At 41.1% G+C, this 20,026-nt stretch overlaps 1 protein-coding gene across 1 annotated transcript in view; it reads left to right on the top strand.

Annotated features, from left to right (window-relative positions):
- The window catches only part of mdga2a (MAM domain containing glycosylphosphatidylinositol anchor 2a), a 192,475-nt gene that overhangs the window by 100,190 nt on the left and 72,259 nt on the right, over nucleotides 1-20,026 (top strand). The window contains exons 5-8 of the mRNA XM_031755061.2: nucleotides 1,206-1,338; nucleotides 1,560-1,829; nucleotides 19,052-19,143; nucleotides 19,249-19,486. Of these exons, the coding sequence (XP_031610921.2) occupies nucleotides 1,206-1,338; nucleotides 1,560-1,829; nucleotides 19,052-19,143; nucleotides 19,249-19,486 (733 nt within the window). The remainder of the gene's footprint in view (nucleotides 1-1,205; nucleotides 1,339-1,559; nucleotides 1,830-19,051; nucleotides 19,144-19,248; nucleotides 19,487-20,026) is intronic.

Here is a 20,026-nt window from a genome sequence, read left to right as displayed (position 1 = left end):
TCCAAGTGTCCAGGCTTTTAAGTAGGTAATCAAACAGTCTAGTAGATGACTCATTAATGAATTAAAACACTAAAAAGGCAAGAAGTGTCTCAAATGGTTACAACATCTCAGAATGTGGTAACCATTTTTTTTGATTCATCTCCCTCAGACATTTTCCCAGAGCCAGTGTCCTGCTGCTTGCATGAAAAATACCCTCAAGTCATTTTTACCACCAAACAACTTAAGTTAGCCCGAGTGGTTTCGATTTTTGTTTTTCTTCCTCACAAATATGCAGTTAAAGCATGAAAACAAAGCTAGAGATGCCATATTTTTTGGCTGATAGACACCACACTCCTCCCAAATTTCTATAGACACCTATTAAGTCTCATTCCCAAAGCTCTTCATGTACTTTAGTGTTCAATCTGTCCATCAATATGGCCATCAATCCCCCGGACCACTTTGGTTTAATGGCTTCAACCCCTTGCATTTTCCAAATTGTCTTTCCTACCAGTTGCACCAATTGCATTTCAAATAACTCAGTACCATAGGCATCGTTCCCCTGATATCCGCTTCAAAGCAAAAGTGGTAACGGAAAAATAAAGGAAGCGAAATGTTGGGTCCATGGCTCATCTAATGCAATTAATTTATCCATGAGCTTCACCAGAAATGAAAGGGTGTGAAAGTCGTGAGTGATTGCAGCGTTGTGTGTGCTGCCACAGCATGTGGCTGAGTCATCTGTGATTCCCTCCCCAACGCATCCCTGCACCCACAGACTGGAGTCAGCCAGATCAAAGATTTACATCCTTATTGTAACCTTTCGGGTGGGGCTCATAGTTGACAGGCCTGCTTGGAATCAAACGCACTTTGTCAATGGGCGAGCCATTTCTGTGGAGAGATCCCCTACTGTGCCCATCTGTATTCCTGGAGCTCTGTGGTAAAACATGCTGCAGGGCTTTTCACAAGAGAGTAATCCACTCATTGCTGAAAAATATCAGCATCATTTTCATTTAGATTTAACTATCAAATCTCTGAACTCTGCGGCACATTTTCACCTGCCTTTATTGAAATTGCATACGTGTTAATAAATATCTTTGACTTTTCTGTGGAGCAATTTGGCCTTTGTAATCTCCTTCCCAGTGCCTATTTTTTATATTCCTTTTACTTGATTATGTTCATATTTTTGCACACATTTGCATACCAGTGTTGTTTTTTCGTCTGAGCTGCAGGGGGAAACGAAGATTCTGAAGCTGAAGAACCTGCGTCCCCAAGACTACGCTAACTACAGCTGCATCGCCTCTGTCAGAAATGTGTGTGGGATTCCTGACCGCAGTGTTATCTTCAGACTTACCAACAAGACAGGTACTCCACATCATTACTGATTTTTGTGCACAGAAAGCTTATTACAACCAAATAATTACATCCTAAGAAAATGTAGGAAAAATGTACAAAAAAAAGAAAGATGTAGAAAGAGAAAGATGAACTGTCATGCATTTCCTCAGCTGAGTTATTCTGTAACTGTCATAACTGCCAAAGCCGTCCATCTTCCTCCAGTCTATCACTGATGTTCTCTTTTTCCACAGCATCCCCGTCCATCAAACTGCTGGTAGAGGATCCTATTGTGGTGAATCCAGGACAGACAGTATCCTTGGTTTGCATCACTACTGGAGGTGAGCCACCTCCCATGCTCACCTGGGTCAGCAGTAATGACAGCCTGCCACAAAGAAGTGTGATGAAGGGCGGCACACTTACGCTTCCGGCCATCACCTCAGATGAGGCGGGGGTCTACAGCTGCGTGGCCAGCAACAATGTGGGAAACCCTGCTAAGAAGTCCACTACCATTGTGGTGCGAGGTGAGAATGCATACCTGCATATACAAACAGTATATAGATCCCAACCTAAGATTTATATTATTTTTTTTATTATCTAGGTGCAAAAGTATCAAAGTTTATATTTAGAAAATGTGTCTTTCAAGACTTTCATTTTCATTCGGTCGTTAATACTAGATGTCTTTAGCCTGGTAAGCAGAAACCCACAGTCCAACCTTTTTTTACAATGGTTTTTTTTTGTGTGTGTTGCCATGTCACACTGCTAATGCTAACCCTAAAGCCTGTTCTGCCAATTTTAGAACCCATACAGAATCCACATCCTGAACACAGGAGTCCAGATGGAATCTCAGAATCTGAAAACCCAGTAAATTACTTTTTTTATTGCAATACCTCCACAACAATAAAAAAAAATCCTTAGAGTGTAGATCGGATAATGTGGCTAACAGTACAATTAGATACTTTGATTTTATACCCGCAAACCAAACCGGAATGCTTGGGGACATTGGGGATATTGTGGAAACTTTAAGAATGATTTCAAACCAATAAACAATGACAACATATGTGTTTCTTATAACCTGCTGTGCAACCAAAAATTGGCAAATTTTTACGGATCCTCAAATTTTAAAAAATATGCATTTTATCCGGTCTCATGCTGTCTGTCTCTGCTATATTATGCCCTTTATACCCGTCACTCTCGTTCTCACCGATAACAGCATGCAGCAAAAATTATGTCACATCCGCTGGCACAAACCGCGTTCTGGTGTAACCTCGTGCAGGTCCTGTTGCGGGCATGGTTGGGTTGAAGACACAAGAATCCGATTGTGTTGCTTTTCATTGCCATTTCAAAGAAATATCAATGCAGAAGCTCAGAGAGTCCCAACTTATGCAGAGTAAGATGCTGTAACAGCTTGAAAAGATGAGTTTTTGAGAAAACTCTACAGTAACTTTGCTCTCTGTTTTGACTTTCTCTGCTCCAGTACCAGTGCTGATGCACAGGGTTTTTTTGTGTGGAATTAAGTAGAATACTTCAGCAAGTACCCATGCAATCAACACCGGAATGAATGGTGACGAGGCTGTGGTGATCTCACTGGTTACTAGTGCAGTGACATTAATGAGCCCTTTAGTACGCTCAACGAATGTCTTTTCATGAAGTAGCTGTTTCTGACCACACCAGCCAAAGAGGACAATCAAAAAGCCTGTGACTGTTTAATAGTTTATTGGATTGTAGTAATTCATTTGAGTTTTAAATGGGTAAAAGGTATACTATAGCAAATATGTGGACACAAACAGATAAATAAATAACAAATAAAACTAACAAGCCACAGTCCTGGAATAATGGGCAAATCCCCTTTGTGCTGATTGAAAAGAAGCGTGGAAATTTTCTATGTTTTATTCATGTCTTTATTCAGTATATTCACAGCCTTGATAGCTTCAGATAAAAAAGTGCGGTTTAAAGTTACAAACCCATCGAATCTTTACTTCAGCTGTGGATAACTTAAAAACAGTCGAGGGCAATGCTAGTGGGGAGAGAGCGCGAAGCCATTAATTAAAATACACTGATTCAAGAAGTGGTTATCACAAATTTAACAAGAGCAGCTGGAGGAGGGTCACTGCTGTCTGCTTGGTCATTACCAGAAAAACATTATTTTCCAAGCTGCTCTTCACCTGAGTGGCACAGGAGGCAGAGGAGCATCTGATCTTGCTGTAGCTCATTACAGAAATAACTGTTTTCTGAGTACCACTTTCTGCATGCTTGTCGTACTGATGGCTCGCTATCAAAGTGGATACCCAGCAGATGATGGGCACTTGTACTCGATATGAACCTGGCACAAGAAATGTAAAAAAAAGTCATATGCTGAAAACGTATTTGAGGACTAATTCTTAATAAAGGCAATGTTAGAATTTGTAAGGAAAAGCCATTTCACTATAAGAGCGGCAGCGATGCGGCACAGGGCCTGAGGAAATTGACTTTCATACTTTTAAATCGATTGCCGTTACTAAGCTTGAGGATTAAGGGTGGTGTTTGATCAGACTTTTATCTGTGACATAACAGAAGATTCCAGTGCCCTGAATGAGAAAATGCAGGAATCTGTGGCAGGTGAATAAAAACATGCATTAATTAGCTTAAGCCTGACAAACAAAACAAGCATGCAATGATCATACTTTACGTTTCTCTGTACGCACATAAGTGGAAGACATATGAACAGGAGTTTAGCAGAGTGGCTCAGAAGTGCAGTTTGTCACAATTTTCTCTTTTCATCTCAGAGATTATGCCACAGCTCCATCATCAGGTCGCCTCTATGCTGAGTCTGTTTGGAAGCATTTATTTATGCAGCCGTATACTCCCTAGGCTGAAAATCAAATCATCAACAAATCATCTCTGATGGTCCCCCTGACAGATATACCCCGTCTCCGTATTGTGAAAGTGCCCATACAGTTGAAGACTTAAGAACTGAAAGGCTTACATCAAAGAGGAGATGTCAGGTGTCCCGTGGGAGCGAATAAGTCAGAGCACACTCACTGCAGGCAGTCACTGCAATAAATATGACACTCTCGCTGATGTGTCTCACATCTGGATGCACAGTACGTCGCATATGGGATCTTAGTAAAATATCATAAAAGAGAATTCACTACCTTTATTAAACATGTGTTGTTTAAATATATAGACCTCTGTCATCTGTCTAAGCCTATAGAGCATTGTCTGCACTCGTAAAAAGTTAAACAGGAAGAATATGCATTATTCTGCTTGAATATCTAGGAGCAAACACATACGCAGCCACTGATTTGTTATGCAGCGGTTTGCAGAAAAATAAGGATTTTGTTTGTGCAGGCTGCTATCATCACACCAGATATAAAAGTTTAATGCATTATATAACTTTGACTTGGATATTTTATATAATCGTTACTGTTCATAAAGTTGTATCGATTAAGCAAAAGAAAAAATAGTCATTGTGGAGTTACTGTACTGTGCAAAAGTCTTGAACCACCATTCATTTCTTTAATATTTTGCTTCCAAGGAGCCAGATTTTCTTTTCTTTTTTTAAAGTAGTCTTGAGCAATAGTTCTTCAAGGTTTATCTTGGGTATTGGCTGCTTTTTCACTCCTTTTCCATTGAGTCCTTGTAAATGACCATGTTTAAAAGAATAAATATATCTATGTTTCTAAAACCACATAGCACTGACCTGTGAATCATTCAAGAGATGTGCCAATGTTGTGTCCATATATAACCAACAACTTAGCAAAGAACCAAGTTTATTTTTGATCTTTCTGTAATTTGTATCTATTTCATTAGTGGAATCTATGAAACATGCCATACATAGTTTGACAGGCATAAAATAGTATTTTTGCTCCGACAAGGTGATTCCCAAAGAGCTATTACCTGAAAACTTGGCATATCTCTGCATAGTGCATAGTGAGTCCATAGATACATTTTGAGGAAACTGTACAAGTGATGGAAAAAAGAAGAAGTGGCAGGCCTGAAAAAGACTATCTACAGAAGATGAACACTATTTGCAAGTCATGTCCTTAAGAAATAGGAAAGAATCCGTCAATGACCTGACACAGTGCTTTTGCATCTCATCAGAAACGGTTTCAGTTGATGGGTAGCTATCAAGAAGCTATTATTCAGGAAGGGAAAGAGGAAGAAAAGGCTGAAGAATGACAAAATTGAACATTTTATTTTGTTATGGGAATATTGATGGAATTCATGGAATTATGAACACAATGTCACTCACAGTAGACCACTGTCAGTCATTGATTGGCCTCCCCAGAATATCATTACTGAGGTTGCGTGCTTGCGTCATCTTGATAGAGAACAGAACAAAAGACAGAAACATCCAAAGAAGAGCTTTGAATGTCCTTCAAGAAGCCTGGAGAACTATTCCTATAGACTGCTTAAAGAAATTTCAGGAAAGCTGCCTTAGATAGTTCAGGAGTTAAAGAATAAAGGCGGTCCAAACAAACATTGACTTTCATGTCCTGCTTGTTACAATTGAACTCTGTTCAATGTGCCTTAAAAGCTGCGTTCCCATTTGTTTTTGCATCTTTCAGTAAATTGCTGCATCTATTTTCCTAAAAAAATATAAAGTCATGAGGGTGCCTTGAGACTTTTGCACAGTACTGCATCCTTGTGTGAAAGACTTTAAAGTCTTAAAGGCTCGTAAAACCTGCTTAGATGTTTAGACCACGGCAGTAAGATAGGAGGGGTGGATAAAGAAATTAACAACTGACAAGAATTCAGGTACATAAAATTAATGAATCATCACACATCGAACAGCAAACAGACATAAATGAAAGAAAGGGAGTGCAACAGTCAAAATGACACAATTAATGAACATGTGATGAAGCAAATAAAAGGTCTCTGACAAAAGGAAATAAATTGGGCACATTCTTATCTGACTAATGAACAGTCACTCTTGTCAGTACAGCTCTGGGATCAATCACGACAGACAGTTGAAATAACACTTTTCACAAAGACCGTATTTTGATCTGATAACTTAAATGATAGCTGAGCTTGGACACCAAGTGATATCTTCAAAGCAGAGTCAATTAGAAAGGAAGACAAACTGAGGTGACACAATCATGCCTCAGTTTGTCACAATCATGTGACGCGAAACAATCCAAAGTCAAGTAAAACATCACTGATGTCAAATTTAATTTGGACCAAGCACTAGAAATGGAATAAATGCTCTAAAAGCCAAAAACAATGCTCTTTTGATTTTTTTATTTGACAGGAAAATAAACTGTGAGGAACAGTTAGTTGAAAAGAGAGGTGATGTTGTCTACCTTGACATCACTAATTAGCAGGAGGTGGGTTCAGGAGGCTATCACATATCTCAGGATCGCTCTCTTCAGTCTGATGAGCTGTCACTGACGCAATTTCAGTTTGGGGATTAGTATGCACTAAATAATTATGGTCGTCATAGCTGTGCAATGGGAGATATATGTCTAGATTCAATGATTTAACATATCATTTGTACCAAAAATAGATTCTGCTGTAAGGCTTAAGTGCAAGCATCAGCACAATGTACTTTATTTTAAACAGCATGATACTTAAAGGCTGGTCTCATCAGTCACTCCAACCGTATCAGCATGATACAGATAATTATATTCTGTTTGATGACTGCTTTTCTTAAAACCAAACTGTGACTCATTCTTTTTCAGAACCTTTTCTCCTTTGTGTACTCATGCTTTTGCGGCATCTTTGTGGCGCTTCCCTCAAAGTGATTCTTCCTGTAAGTGAGTGTCACGCGGCATGAAAGAAAGCTCACAGCATCGCGCCATATTAAGGGGGCTGGTGGGTGGGCCAGGATGGGGTTGTGCTAAATTTCCATTTTTTACTGGGAAACTTCTATCACCATGGATACTGTTAGGTCTTTGAATTTAGAAGCAAATCATACTTTTTCAATTTTTTCCCCCCGTCACAGAATTTTGGGTAGATTTTGTCTGAATCTTAAAAAAAAGGTTATAAAAAGACAAAAAAGAGAGTTATGAGGAATAAATTAAAGTAATGTTCGGAAAGCTACAAGAGATTAATCTGACACATGTTGCTTCTGTTTATGGAATGTAGATTTAGATTTCCCAAAATTTTGATGTTTGAAAGTACCCTGCAGCTACACATTATATGCTAAATCCCTTATTTCACATAAGCATATAACCCAAACATTGTAAAGAACAATGACCACTATGCTTAATCCAGCTTTCAGTCCTATCTGGTGTACAAATAAAGCATTTCTGAGTTTGGTCTTGTTGATGAGGTCCGCCCCGAGTTCCTGAAGGCTCTGGACGTTGTAGGGCTGTCCTGGTTGACACGCCTCTACAATGTTGCGTGGAGATCAGGGGCAGTACCCCTGGACTGGCAAACCGGGGTGGTGGTCCCCATCTTTAAGAAGGGAGACCGGAGGGTGTGTTCCAACTACAGGGGGATCACACTCCTCAGCCTCCCTGGGAAAGTCTATGCCAGGGTGCTGGAAAGGAGAGTTCGTCCGCTAGTCGAACCTCGGATACAGGAGGAACAATGCGGTTTTCGTCCTGGTCGCGGAACACTGGACCAGCTCTTTATCCTCTCAAGGATACTTGAGTGTGCATGGGAGTTTGCCCAACCAGTCTACATGTGTTTTGTGGACTTGGAGAAGGCATTCGACCGTGTCCCTCGGGGTGTCCTGTGGGAGGTGTTATGAGTATATGGGTGTCTGGCCCATTGCTACGGGCCATTCGATCCCTATACAACCATTGCAAGAGTTTGGTTCGCATTGCCGGCAATAAGTCGGACTCGTTCCCGGTGGGTGATGGGCTCCGCCAGGGCTGCCCTTTGTCACCAGTTCTGTTCATAATTTTTATGGACAGGATTTCTAGGTGCAGCCAAGTGGCGGAGGGCTTTCGCTTCGGTGGCCTCAGAATCTCATCTCTGCTTTTTGCGGATGATGTGGTTCTGTTGGCTTCATCAGGTGAAGGCCTCCAGTTTGCACTGGAACGGTTTGCAGCCGAGTGTGAAGCAGCGGGAATGAGGATCAGCACCTCCAAATCTGAGGCCATGGTTCTCAGCCGGAAAAGGGTGTAGTGCCCACTCCGGGTCGGGGATGAGTTCCTGCCCCAAGTGGAGGAGTTCAAGTATCTCGGGGTCTTGTTCGCGAGTGATGGGAGAAGGGAGCCGGAGATCGACAGACGGATTGGTGCTGCGGCTGCAGTGATGCGGACGCTGCACCGGTCCGTCGTGGTGAAGAGGGAGCTGAGTGTAAAAGCGAAGCTCTCAATTTACCGATCGATCTACGTCCCTACCCTCACCTATGGCCACGAGCTGTGGGTAGTGACCGAAAGAACGAGATCGCGGATACAAGCGGCAGAAATGAGCTTCCTCCGAAGGGTGGCTGGCCTCTCCCTTAGAGATAGGGGTGAGAAGTTCGGCCATCCGGGAGGGGCTCAGAGTAGAGCCGCTGCTCCTCCACATCGAAAGGAGCCAGTTGAGGTGGTTCGGGCATCTGACAAGGATGCCTCCTGGGCGCCTCCTGGGTGAGGTGTTCGGGCATGTCCCACCGGGAGGAGGCCCAGGGCAGACTCAGGACACGCTGGAGAGATTATATCTCTCGGCTGGCCTGGGAACGCATTTGGTGTTCCCCGGATAAGCTGGAGGAGGTGGCTGGGGAGAGGGAGGTCTGGGCTTCTCTGCTTAGGCTGCTGCCCCCGCGACCCGGCCTCGGATAAAGCGGATGAAGATGGATGGATGGATGGAGTTTGGTCTTCTGGTGAATCTTATGAGGTTGTGACCATTAACAAAGACATACACATCAGGGATGTCAAACTCATATTACATCGTGGGCCACATACAGCCCACTTCATACATGACAGAGAAATGCTGCTGTAGTAAATGCTGCTTTTTATTCTTCTTATAATTTTCCTATGATCTACAAAATATATGCTTCCCTCTATTACTTGCATTTTTGTTCCATGCAATAGTGGCTGAGGTCAGTTAGCAATAGTTAATGATTAGTACCTTTAATTCAACGTTACTAGTTACAAGATTTGATCTCTTTAAAAGGGTATTTACTCTGTCATCTACTAATTTTACCAAAAAATGAGGACCTGTTTGACAGTCGTTGTACATGTCATTGGTGTAGAGAACCTTTATCTTATTGTACATCTACTTTTGGATGTACTGACTTGATCTCATTCCCTATTGATGTGATATCGGGTTGGATATTGGTAGCATGCCCTGCACTATGGAACCAGTCACAGCCTTTTGGATTTTTTACTTTTAGCTTTAGCTGAACTAAAAAGTAGCCAGAGCTGTTTTGGAGTGTCATTCTCCTCTTCAGTGGGCCACTCTGGAGCTCTGCTTAGCAGCAGGTGCTTCTTCAGATTTTAAGTAGACACTTACTATCACCCACACGCAATTTGCATTTTACTGTGATCTGCTCTCCCTTTTCACCCACAAATTCAAAACAGTCTGAATACTTCCACGGCATAAAGGAAGTCCTTGCTTCTATCTCCCTCCCTGAGCTACGCTATGGCACAACTGCTGGATTAAAAACCTTCCACTATACAGCCACCTGCCAGGGACCAGGAGAAAAACAGTTTAAATGCATCAGAGATTTCCTGTTTTTGTTTTTAGCAACACAACAAGTTAAAGAGGAACACAGTAAAATTTTAATAGCATTACGTGGATCACCAAAACATTGATTACTTTTTTGCCATAAAACAGCAGTTTGCTTTAATGAGTTACTTTGTAATAAGTTACCCCAACTCTGTTATTGACTCATCACTGGGACCTGCTTCCACTGCCTTGAATTCCTTTTGAAAATAAACACAATCCATTCATCTGTGGTGTGTTTAATAAAATATACTGAATTATATTAAGTATTTTATGTAGATTTGGATTTTGGTATAATGCAATTAATTTTCGGTACATTATACAATGTTTATGATATTTAGTCAAATTCCATTTGTCATTATAGTATAATTTGCTTTAATTCAAACACATAAATGTAAATGTACTCAATCTCACGTGTTCTTTCTTATTTGCTACTTTGGATCACAAAGGCAAACTTTATGATTTATTAAGCATAATTTTAAAACATCCACAGTACAGCTGCTCCAACGGTAGCCTTGAGGCCAAAGCACAGACAGGACAGACCTTCTGTCTGCCTGCCTGTGTGTACAGTATGCGTGTGTGTGTGTGTGTCAATGCTCTGCCAATCTCTAATGAATGTGTCGTGTGTAAGTAAGAGGCACTGAAGGCTAAATGTTTGGAAATGTAAGCACTTTGGAGGAAAGAGTACCCATACGTGGCTAGCTATTGCTATACTTCACGTGTACGTGAAACACTAAATTATTTGGTTCTGCTCCTCTGAGTTTATTTTGCTCGATTTGCAGGGTCACCCTGTGACCTCCTCTTTGCCTGTCTCAGCTTGTTCACTCTTGTCTCCAGTCCTTGAGAAGCCCTAACAAACTGCTGTTGCCAAAGGGGGCTGTGTATGTGAAAACACACATCTCTCCCTAGCAGATGGTAGTTTCGGTGGCCATACTGTCCCACCAGCCAGACTGCCTTCCAGGGCTTGGCCATCTCCACAGCCGGCCCAGTGAGCTACTGGCATCACATCACCCTGCTGACAGGATCCTTTTTATGGATTAGGGATCCGCAACACGTCTTCAAATGCAGGTCAATACCCTGCTTTTCTCTGCCACTTGAGTCTATTCTATAACCGACAAAGACACCAGTTGTGATATATCAGTTGCGACAATGCAAAGACGCTCTCACTGCACTCAGTTGTTTCTTTCTTTTGGGGGGGGGGCAAATATGAGGAGCAGCTTTCAAATGGAGCATTGGTGAATTATGACTGAACTGTCTGTAGATGGTGTTGAAATGGACAGTTGGTCTGGCGCTGTGTTTTTATGTCTTCCAACACAGGCACAGCCATCTCTCTGTGCATGTGTTTCCCATCTATTCCCAAAGCAAATATGTTTTCCTCCTGTGTTGTGTGAGAGAAACGAGTATTGCTTTCACTTTGACAAGATTCAAAATCAGATATTCATCCTCGACATCCTCGATATCCCGACAAATCTAGGCATCGACACCTTTTTCAGGTGCTTACAGGCTTTTATACCAAAGGTATTCATTATTCAGAACAGCTAACGCGGGTGCAACTAATTGCATGCATCTACAGTACACGGGTACACATGTTTGAGCATAAATGTGTGCAAAGTCGAGCAACCGCCATCCTTATTTTTGTAACTCTGATTGGAAGCTTGCTGCTGTCATACACAGAGAAGCAAAAATACAGTCTTTCGCTGGGGGCTCCCTGCTGTTTATGTTTAGACTGTTTAGTGGTGGGAAAACAAAAATGACGTGCCTTGTGAAAACCTCTGTCAGCATGTGAATCAACATGAGAATGACCCTTATCAAATTTGCTTTGGAATAAATTCTGGTCAAAAGCTGAATATATTTCCATTCATGAATGCCAGATTGAAGGGCTGGATGGTCAGGACTGGCACAGGCGGTCCCGGCTCTTGCGCTGTGGCCGTAGAGAGGTTCTATGCGTCATTTTATTTGTATGTGTGTGAGTATGCCTTTATATGTGCGCATACCTGTTTAAACATAAATTAAAGCCAGAGGTCAGCGTGAAGCTTGGGTGCAGCATTTAGGGATGGGGATGTGTGTGGCTGTGATTTTTGTAAAGCTGCTGATGCATGGGGAATGTGTTGGTGCTAATGTGAAAACACAGAGTGATAAGAGGGAAATGAAAAGGTGTTTAGTTGGCGGAGCAAATATGTGTGTGCGTACGTGTGAACGCCTCGCGTTTTGAACCGTCCTGTTGGCCGTTGTCCTTTTTTGTTCCCCGCTTAACCTTGAGATGAGCTGATGAAGTGAGTGGCAGTTTCTAGAGACATCCATCTGGCTCAGAGAGATGAGCTCAGCTTCACATGCTGATATTCTCCACAAGAATGAATGGAGAGCGCAGTACGACGCCTGCTGAGAGATGGACAGACAGGGCTGACTGAAAAATGAGATGGGCTGATGGGTAGACAGGAGGATAATGATTCAGAGTGAGAGGAGAGTGAGACAAGTCTTTCTTCTCCAGCAGACAAAGCCAACGCGATGCACTGGAGAGACAGTGAAGGAAAAAACATGTTCAAAGATTTTTTTTTCACAGTGTGGCTCCGTGTATGTATTTCCATAATTAATAACTTTATTTCTTTTATATTATATGCATACATATGTGTTCCTTTATAGGAAAAATGCCAGTGTTGTATGCATTGCCGAATAAGAAGGTCCCCTGTGGTGCCGTTGTAATCCTGCTGTGTGACACGAGGTCTCTGTAGAAGAAGACCTCAACCACGGCTTTTCTCTTTGTGTGATTATCTGCGCTTTCATGTACAGGCCACCCATTATTCCCACAGGCCATTAAAGCTATGGAGAATCAAAAAGGCTCGCTACAGGCAAAAACCCTTCAGTTTACAACTAAAAAGGGAACACGGGGCATACTGTAATATGATCGGTAATGATTCAAAAGAATACGGCATACAACCTCTCAAGCAAAATCAGATGCAGGAGACATGCAATGCAAATATAAGTACAAACAGAGGCACCTTTTATCTCTTGATATTACCATGAAGAAAGTTGCTGAAGATTGTTTATGTTTTACTCCTCAGTATCTTGCCATAGTCAAGGTTCAATGACAGGAAGCTCTGATGATGATAAAAAGCAACGGGCTTCCAAGTTCATCTATAATGCATGCAGAACTTGTTTGTGCATATGTTGACTTGCGCTTTGTGCCTTGGAATTTGCAATGCCAGCATTGCTTTTAATAATAAAGCTGGATTTCTTATGCTGGTGCTTGATATTTGTGCGTAAATCTAGTGTATAAGCAGATATGCGAAGCGAGGGCTTCATTACAGTTTAAGACATTTTAAAGGTAACAATGAACTGTTCGTTCAAATACTTAAACTGTATATTTATAATATTCTTTACAGTTTATTTCCATATGTTCTTGTCCTCTCCCTACAGAGTTGAAAAAACACTTCTCTGACATCATTAACTCAACTATGGGAGTTTGATTAAAGTAGAAAACAAGTCTGACTCTCATTTATTAGCTATAGATTGTGGTCTATATCAGCAAGTAAGGTTTTTAAGCTTTTGCAGATGCCTGACCGCTAACATTTTAGACAAGTGACAATCAGGATGACAATGCAAGATCAAGTAAATAAAGATCCAGTCACACAGGCTTAGAGATCACTTCGCTACCACCTGGCAACCCCTGGTCATGGGGGAAAAATTTATATTTCCGAAATGGTTGGCAAGTGGTTACTGGAAGTTGATGGCATTTGCAGGGAAATCAAGTGCTAAAGCCCCCCCCCCCACACACACACACCCGTGGCAAGTTGATAGGGAAAAATGTATATTCCTCCACCAGTTGGCAAAACCCTCCTTGTGGTTCTTTTCTAGCGGTCACTCACACTCACAAGCTACTTGCTCCACAGTACTGAAAGTGCAACATAAACTGGAAACTGAGACTGGGTATTGTTTCAAATAGGGCATGGGAAGTTGTGCACTTACCAGAACTGGGACTCTGATGTTACCTGCCGTGCTTTACACACTGTTGCTCAACAGACATCGCTTTGCCGGTGACTGCTGGTCCCTTGCGGATGTTCCAGGCTCCTGTTGCCTAGGTAAACATCATATATTTCAATCAGTACTATTCTTCACTCTCACTGGTAGTCGCTTCAGTCACTCACCTGGAAGCTGAGAAAAGTTTATCTTTGGTTCCACCCACTTCCCTTCACTGGCAGTTATTTCGTCCAATTCTCTTGAACTTACACAATATCTTTCACTTTCCATGGTCTCGAGTTCCCACATCGCTTACAATGTGTATGCAGTTTTTTTAACCTGTCAGGTCTCTTACTGCATACTACTACTTTTTTTTCATTAGATCACAATTTATCTCACATAAATTTCCAAATAATACCATAATATGTGTCAAACCTTTTTTCTATTAGGGCACTATTTGGGTCTTTTCACACAGCTGTACCTTTCAGTGTGAACTCACTTGTACTCAAAATAGCAGTGGTCAGTAAAAAAGTGCACTGTTTGAGACACAGTGCGCACTTGTGTGTCTGTATGTGTCTAATTTGTCCATCCATTCTCAGCTAAATACCTGCTTCACGCAGTCCACCATGTTTCTGCAAACCAGCCTGAACCATGTAGCCATATCGTAAAACCTAATCTTCAAAGATAAAAATGATTTGATCAGATATGACTGTGAGATACTCCTGACAGTAAAAGCTGGTCAGTGGGCCTTGAGTTTAAAAAAGTTTTCTCAAAGTTTACAAAGGTAGGGCTAAAGCTTTGAAATACACAAGTTTTTTACAATTTGTCTATTTACAGGTGCATACATATTTATATATGTATTTATGCACAGACTCCAACTGTATATACACACACAATAGCGCTCTTGTAAGATATTAATGATGTTGTGAAAATAGTGTAGCAGTAGTCAGGGGCACAGTTTGCCACCAGAGCAAATGGGAAAGTTCTGTTTCCAAGCAAAGCCCTCATAAAACTTTCATGTGACTTTTGCCATGAATTGGTTATCCGGACTGGGGAGGGAAGAGTGACAACGCACCGTCACCCGATAAAGTCTCCCATCTCTGTACTTCTCACCTCACACACTCATCACGGTTCCTTTTAAAATACTTCCAGTTTTAGATTCTCTCCCATGCATAAAGGAGCAGGAGCCATTTTAGTCACTGCAGCTGTCCAGCAAAATTTACTACAACCTTGGGGAAGTAATGCCCACTTATCTCTCTCGTACACAAATGTAGTTGATTTAAAGGAATGCCTACTTGCTATTCAATATTAATGGTCAGATAAAAAGGCAGGAAAGGATTTTTGAATGTGGAGGAGACTTGGAGGGATCCATTTGTGAAATATGCATGAGTGCACATATGCACTGCTGGCTGTTTTGATGTGCACTGCTTCTCTATGCAAAAATAAGGAAAGGGTACGTCAACATTAGTAAAAGTAGTGTCATAAACTGGCTCAATAAAAGCAACAAGTAGGGAGTTGATGCAAGAGATTTACTTAAAGAAACTTACTAACATTCAGTTAGTCTTTAATAGTAATAAGTCTTTAATAAAGCTTTACCAACACAAACAACAGTGGACTGAGTCAGCAAGATAAGCAGTTTTAGCTGCTGATCTTCGGCCACTCTGTATAAAATCATTGTCCTACATCTATCATGAAATTTAGAACAAAGGTGATTATATCCAACCCTACATTTCCATTAAGCATGGTCATTTAGCTTTATGAAGTCTAGATGTATGTCTTTCTTCTCAACATCCAGAAGTATTGAAGGGCATCATGCATTGTCATAGATGGCAGCCACATACTGACCAGTGTTAACTTGTAGGCGCATTAATGGTTTTGTTTTCCCTGCCAGACAACCTGCAAGTTTTCAGCTTGGTTTCCCTGTTCCAGGGACTCTTGGTGGGATCAAAATGTTCCCATTAACATCGCCTGTTGTCGTCAACATCACTGGCTAAAACATGAAACTAGCCCAAAAAACTTGGTGTTTCTCCACATTAAAAAAGTATCTGGAAATGGTGAAGTGGCAAACTAAAAAAATAAAGTGCAAAACTAACAAAATCTAAAACAGATGAACAGTATCTGAAAGTCATGTCCTTAAGAAAGACCTGATACAGGACCTGAGGGGTGCATCTGGCACTTCAGTTGCTCCAGCTACTAAGTTATCCAAAATTACAAGAACTGGACTGAAAATTGCTGGCAACAGTTCTTATAGGGTGATCATCATAACAGAGAACAGAAGAAAAGGCAGAAAACATTCAAAGAGGTCCTCGAGAACCCTGGAGAACTTATTCCTATAGATTACTTAAAGAAGTGACAGGAAAGTTTGACTAAGAGTTCAGGAAGGATAAAAGTAGTCCTAGCAAATATAGACTTTCAACCTTGTTAAAATTGTACAAACTCTGTTTTTGCCTTATGTAGGATATTCCAATTTATTTTTTCACATTTCAATAAATATCTGCACCTATTTCCAATTTTCCCAGTAAAACATATAGAGAAATTAGCTGTGGTTCAAAGCCATGGTTCAAAATGTAAAATTGAAACTACATTTTTATTTTATGGATGGATAGATACATAATTTGTGCTTATACTTACTGTTGTGTTTTCATCTGTCCACATCAGTGAACTCCGCTGATATGCAGCTCGTACCAGCATGAAGATCTATTTTATGACTTAAAAGCTTGCAGCATTACTGCTGCTGCGGCATTGTTTTTAACACAGTCATTAATGTATTCATTCTCATACAGTTACACTCTGCTCAGTGCTGTGAGTGCTTTTCTAAGGTGACGTTTTTCATGCTGCATCTAGAACACCTTTAACCGCATACTTTTTTTTTTTTTTTAATGTATCATTGGAGACAATAAATGCGTTCATGGACAGGCCAGTGAATCATCAGCTAAATTTAACAGATATGAAGTAGATGCAAGTAACTAAAAGTTTTTTTTGTTTAGCTCTTTTTGGTCCACGGCTCCACATTGCATCAGACACTGCATGATGAAGTGTAACAGAGGGCCTTCTCATCCGTGAACGCATGATTCATGTGGTCAGTTGAGTGTATCTGCACTAGAATTATAGTGCATTTTAATATAAAAAGGTCCAGTGATAGAGGAGACACAGCAGACCAATAATGTTTTGTTTTTTGTTTTTTTCCTTAGAGTATTAATGGGATCTTATATAAGTGTTGCAGGTACTTTTAGAGCTAATGTATCTGGAGTAGTGACCTTTAATGAGCAAATGTATATTTAATGCTATATTTACTCACTGACATGAGTGTAGTTAGAAGACGGTGGGGATCGACCCCCTGACAGACGTCTTCATGAAATCCAGCCTCACAGTGAAGTAGGGTCCGACCTGCGACTGTTAAATACCTCATTGTGTTGCAGTGTCTTAAGCTCGGAGAAGAATACATCTGAGCTGTAGGAATGTGAAAAAGACGTTTGCATGTAATCCAAATCTTTATCCACTGTCATCTATGACAACACTGCCACTCACATGGTTATGTGGAAATGTGTGTTTGCAAATTGTGTGTGTGTGTGGATAGGATTATACTTAAGATGTGGTAGCCAACTCTGTTCAGGATGTTGCTGGGACACCAAAGGGCTTTTCACACTGTCGGAATGTAAACGCATCTCTATCTCTGGATGTCTCTGACATGTCTGATGTGTTCCCTTACAGATACACTCACAAACTGGCTTTAACTGTGAGCTCTATATTTTCTCAATAACCTTATTCTTTGTGTTGAGTTTAAGGAATGCACGAAGGAGTTGTTCAATGTGCTGTCGAGCTGAATCTAAACAGGAAATGAATGTAGGTTCCTGATAATGCTTTGTATCCATAAAGGTCACAGATATATGGATGCACACCGTATAATGTCAATTGTCACAGTTTCCATGCCAGCACTATTGAATTATACTTCACGACTGATAGGCAGTGCCTTGGAGAATAAGGATATATGGGATACAAGAGTGAATGCAAATGCACATTGGTGTTTGGAGAGCGCTGACATGATTGTAATATTTGTATCTGACACGCGTCAGAAATAGGATTCTGTGCCTGCCGACACTGATTTCAAACGTGAGGAGGAAGATCATGTCAAGGAGGCGTGTGTCACTCGTCTCTCCTTCAGTTTGCAGCTTGGCAGGCGTCACAATGTTTTGCACATTCAATTTCCTGTGTTTAAATCTGACACGCAGGTTTTGTTTTCGTTTTCCCTTTACCAAACTGAATATGATAATGTCACTTGGGAATTGCTAGATGAAAAGATTTCCATGGTGCCGTCAGCTTTTTTGCTGAGGAGATGAATTGAACAGTAGATGCGGGGTTTGGAACCAATACAGCATGCATTATAATGAAATCATCTTCTTTTTTCTCTTCAGAGAAGCTATGCTTTGAAAATGGAGTTTGCAAACCAAATTGGATTAGAAATGGTGGATATTTTGTTAGGTATCTCTCCAATTTCACAGTGTGTGTTTGCTTGTAGTGTGCGTGAACCTGCTTCAGTACCGTAGGATTCTTCCATGTGTAGCTATCAATATTAATGCTGGTTCAAAGCGTTGGGCTTTCAAACAGACACAGGTTTCTGCTTTGTCTTTTAAGTTCTCTGTTTGACCCTATTGCACCATCAAAAGATCAAATTTCAGATGTTGTTTAGGTAAACCAGTTGCAGTTGTCCTGTCATCCTCTACTCTCACACCTCGGGTTGAAAATGCTTTTATAATTTCCCAACCCTGCTCCAGAAATGACACGTCTTGGGGAGCAAATATCATATTTTGCTCAGTTAGTTGCTCAGATCAGGTATTTCAGGCAGCTGTGACTTGATGCAGGCTTTCACTGCCTTTTTGAACAATGTGTGTTTGACTGAACAGGCACACGCACGCACACACTTAGCTTTATAGCGCATTCACTTGAGATGCATAACAGTGATTTACAGCTCAGGTGTGGACGTTGAGCAAAGTAAAAATGCAGGAAAAAAAAATCTATTTAAAAATCTATAAAATCCTGTCTTTGGGATTAGATCTCAAAAAACACATCAATATAACAACCAACACCAAATCCCGCTGTGAATATCTCAGGGTTTGTTCCAGCATCATGCTGCAGAATCAACACGTGAAGTGTACAAATATAAATATAAATGTAATTCTTATCAAATAATTTGTTTTTTCAATTGCAGCTTTGAAAAAGGGACGATTCTGGATCACTCCAGATCCCTACCACAACGATGACCACATCCAGATTGGACGGGAAGTCAAGATATCCTGTCAGGTACAGTAACAGAAAACACTGGGAGACTAAGCACACATGGTTATGCGTATAATATTGAGCTAATGTTAGTTAGTGTAATAAAAATAAAGCCTTTTAATGTCACAGGTGGAGGCAACACCTCCAGAGGAGCTGACATTTAGCTGGCTGAAGAATGGCCGTGCCCTGCGGAGCTCAGAGCGTATGGTCATCACCCAGACAGATCCTGACATCTCACCTGGAACCACCAACCTGGACATCATAGACCTGAAATTCACTGATTTCGGCACATACACCTGCGTGGCCGCTCTGAAGGGAGGAGGCATCCCAGAGATCAGCATCGATGTCAACATCTCTTCCACAACTGGTGAGCCTCACACCCCTTTGTGGCATCGACACACCTACACACCTCCCCCCAACAGATTTGACACAAACACATTGATTTGTCACAGCTACTTTAGTCACACCCAGTTGGCTTCAATTTTTTAAAAGTCTCATCGGTCCCATCAGCTTTTAGATCATTTTAATATATTTATTTCCTGATGGTCAACAAATAAAGCACTGTAATGTCACAGCATTACATAATCCTCCATTGCATTGTTAAACCATATATGCTCACAAGCATGTTACATTTCGTGGGTCAAAACTGGCATGAAAATGAGTATTCAGTATCTAACGAGCATGGACAGCTGATGGATACTTATCTAGTGATTATTAATATGTGCAATAATATGTGTATTCAGCATGGAAAATGTTTAGAATCAGAGCAAATGTTGTTGGTGCTCAAGTTGGATAGAAATGGTAGCAGTCCAATGAAAGTGGATCAGCGGGCAGTATTATGGCGCTTAGAGAGGAAACGTCAGCTTTACCTATGGGTTTTTTCTGTTTCTTAGGTGGTTTGTCTCTT

The sequence above is a fragment of the Oreochromis aureus genome, linkage group 15, assembly GCF_013358895.1.
Source record: "Oreochromis aureus strain Israel breed Guangdong linkage group 15, ZZ_aureus, whole genome shotgun sequence".
Taxonomy (NCBI): Eukaryota; Metazoa; Chordata; class Actinopteri; order Cichliformes; family Cichlidae; genus Oreochromis; species Oreochromis aureus.
The sequence above is the reverse complement of the archived record's forward strand: the minus strand, read 5'-3'. Positions and strand labels throughout refer to the sequence as shown.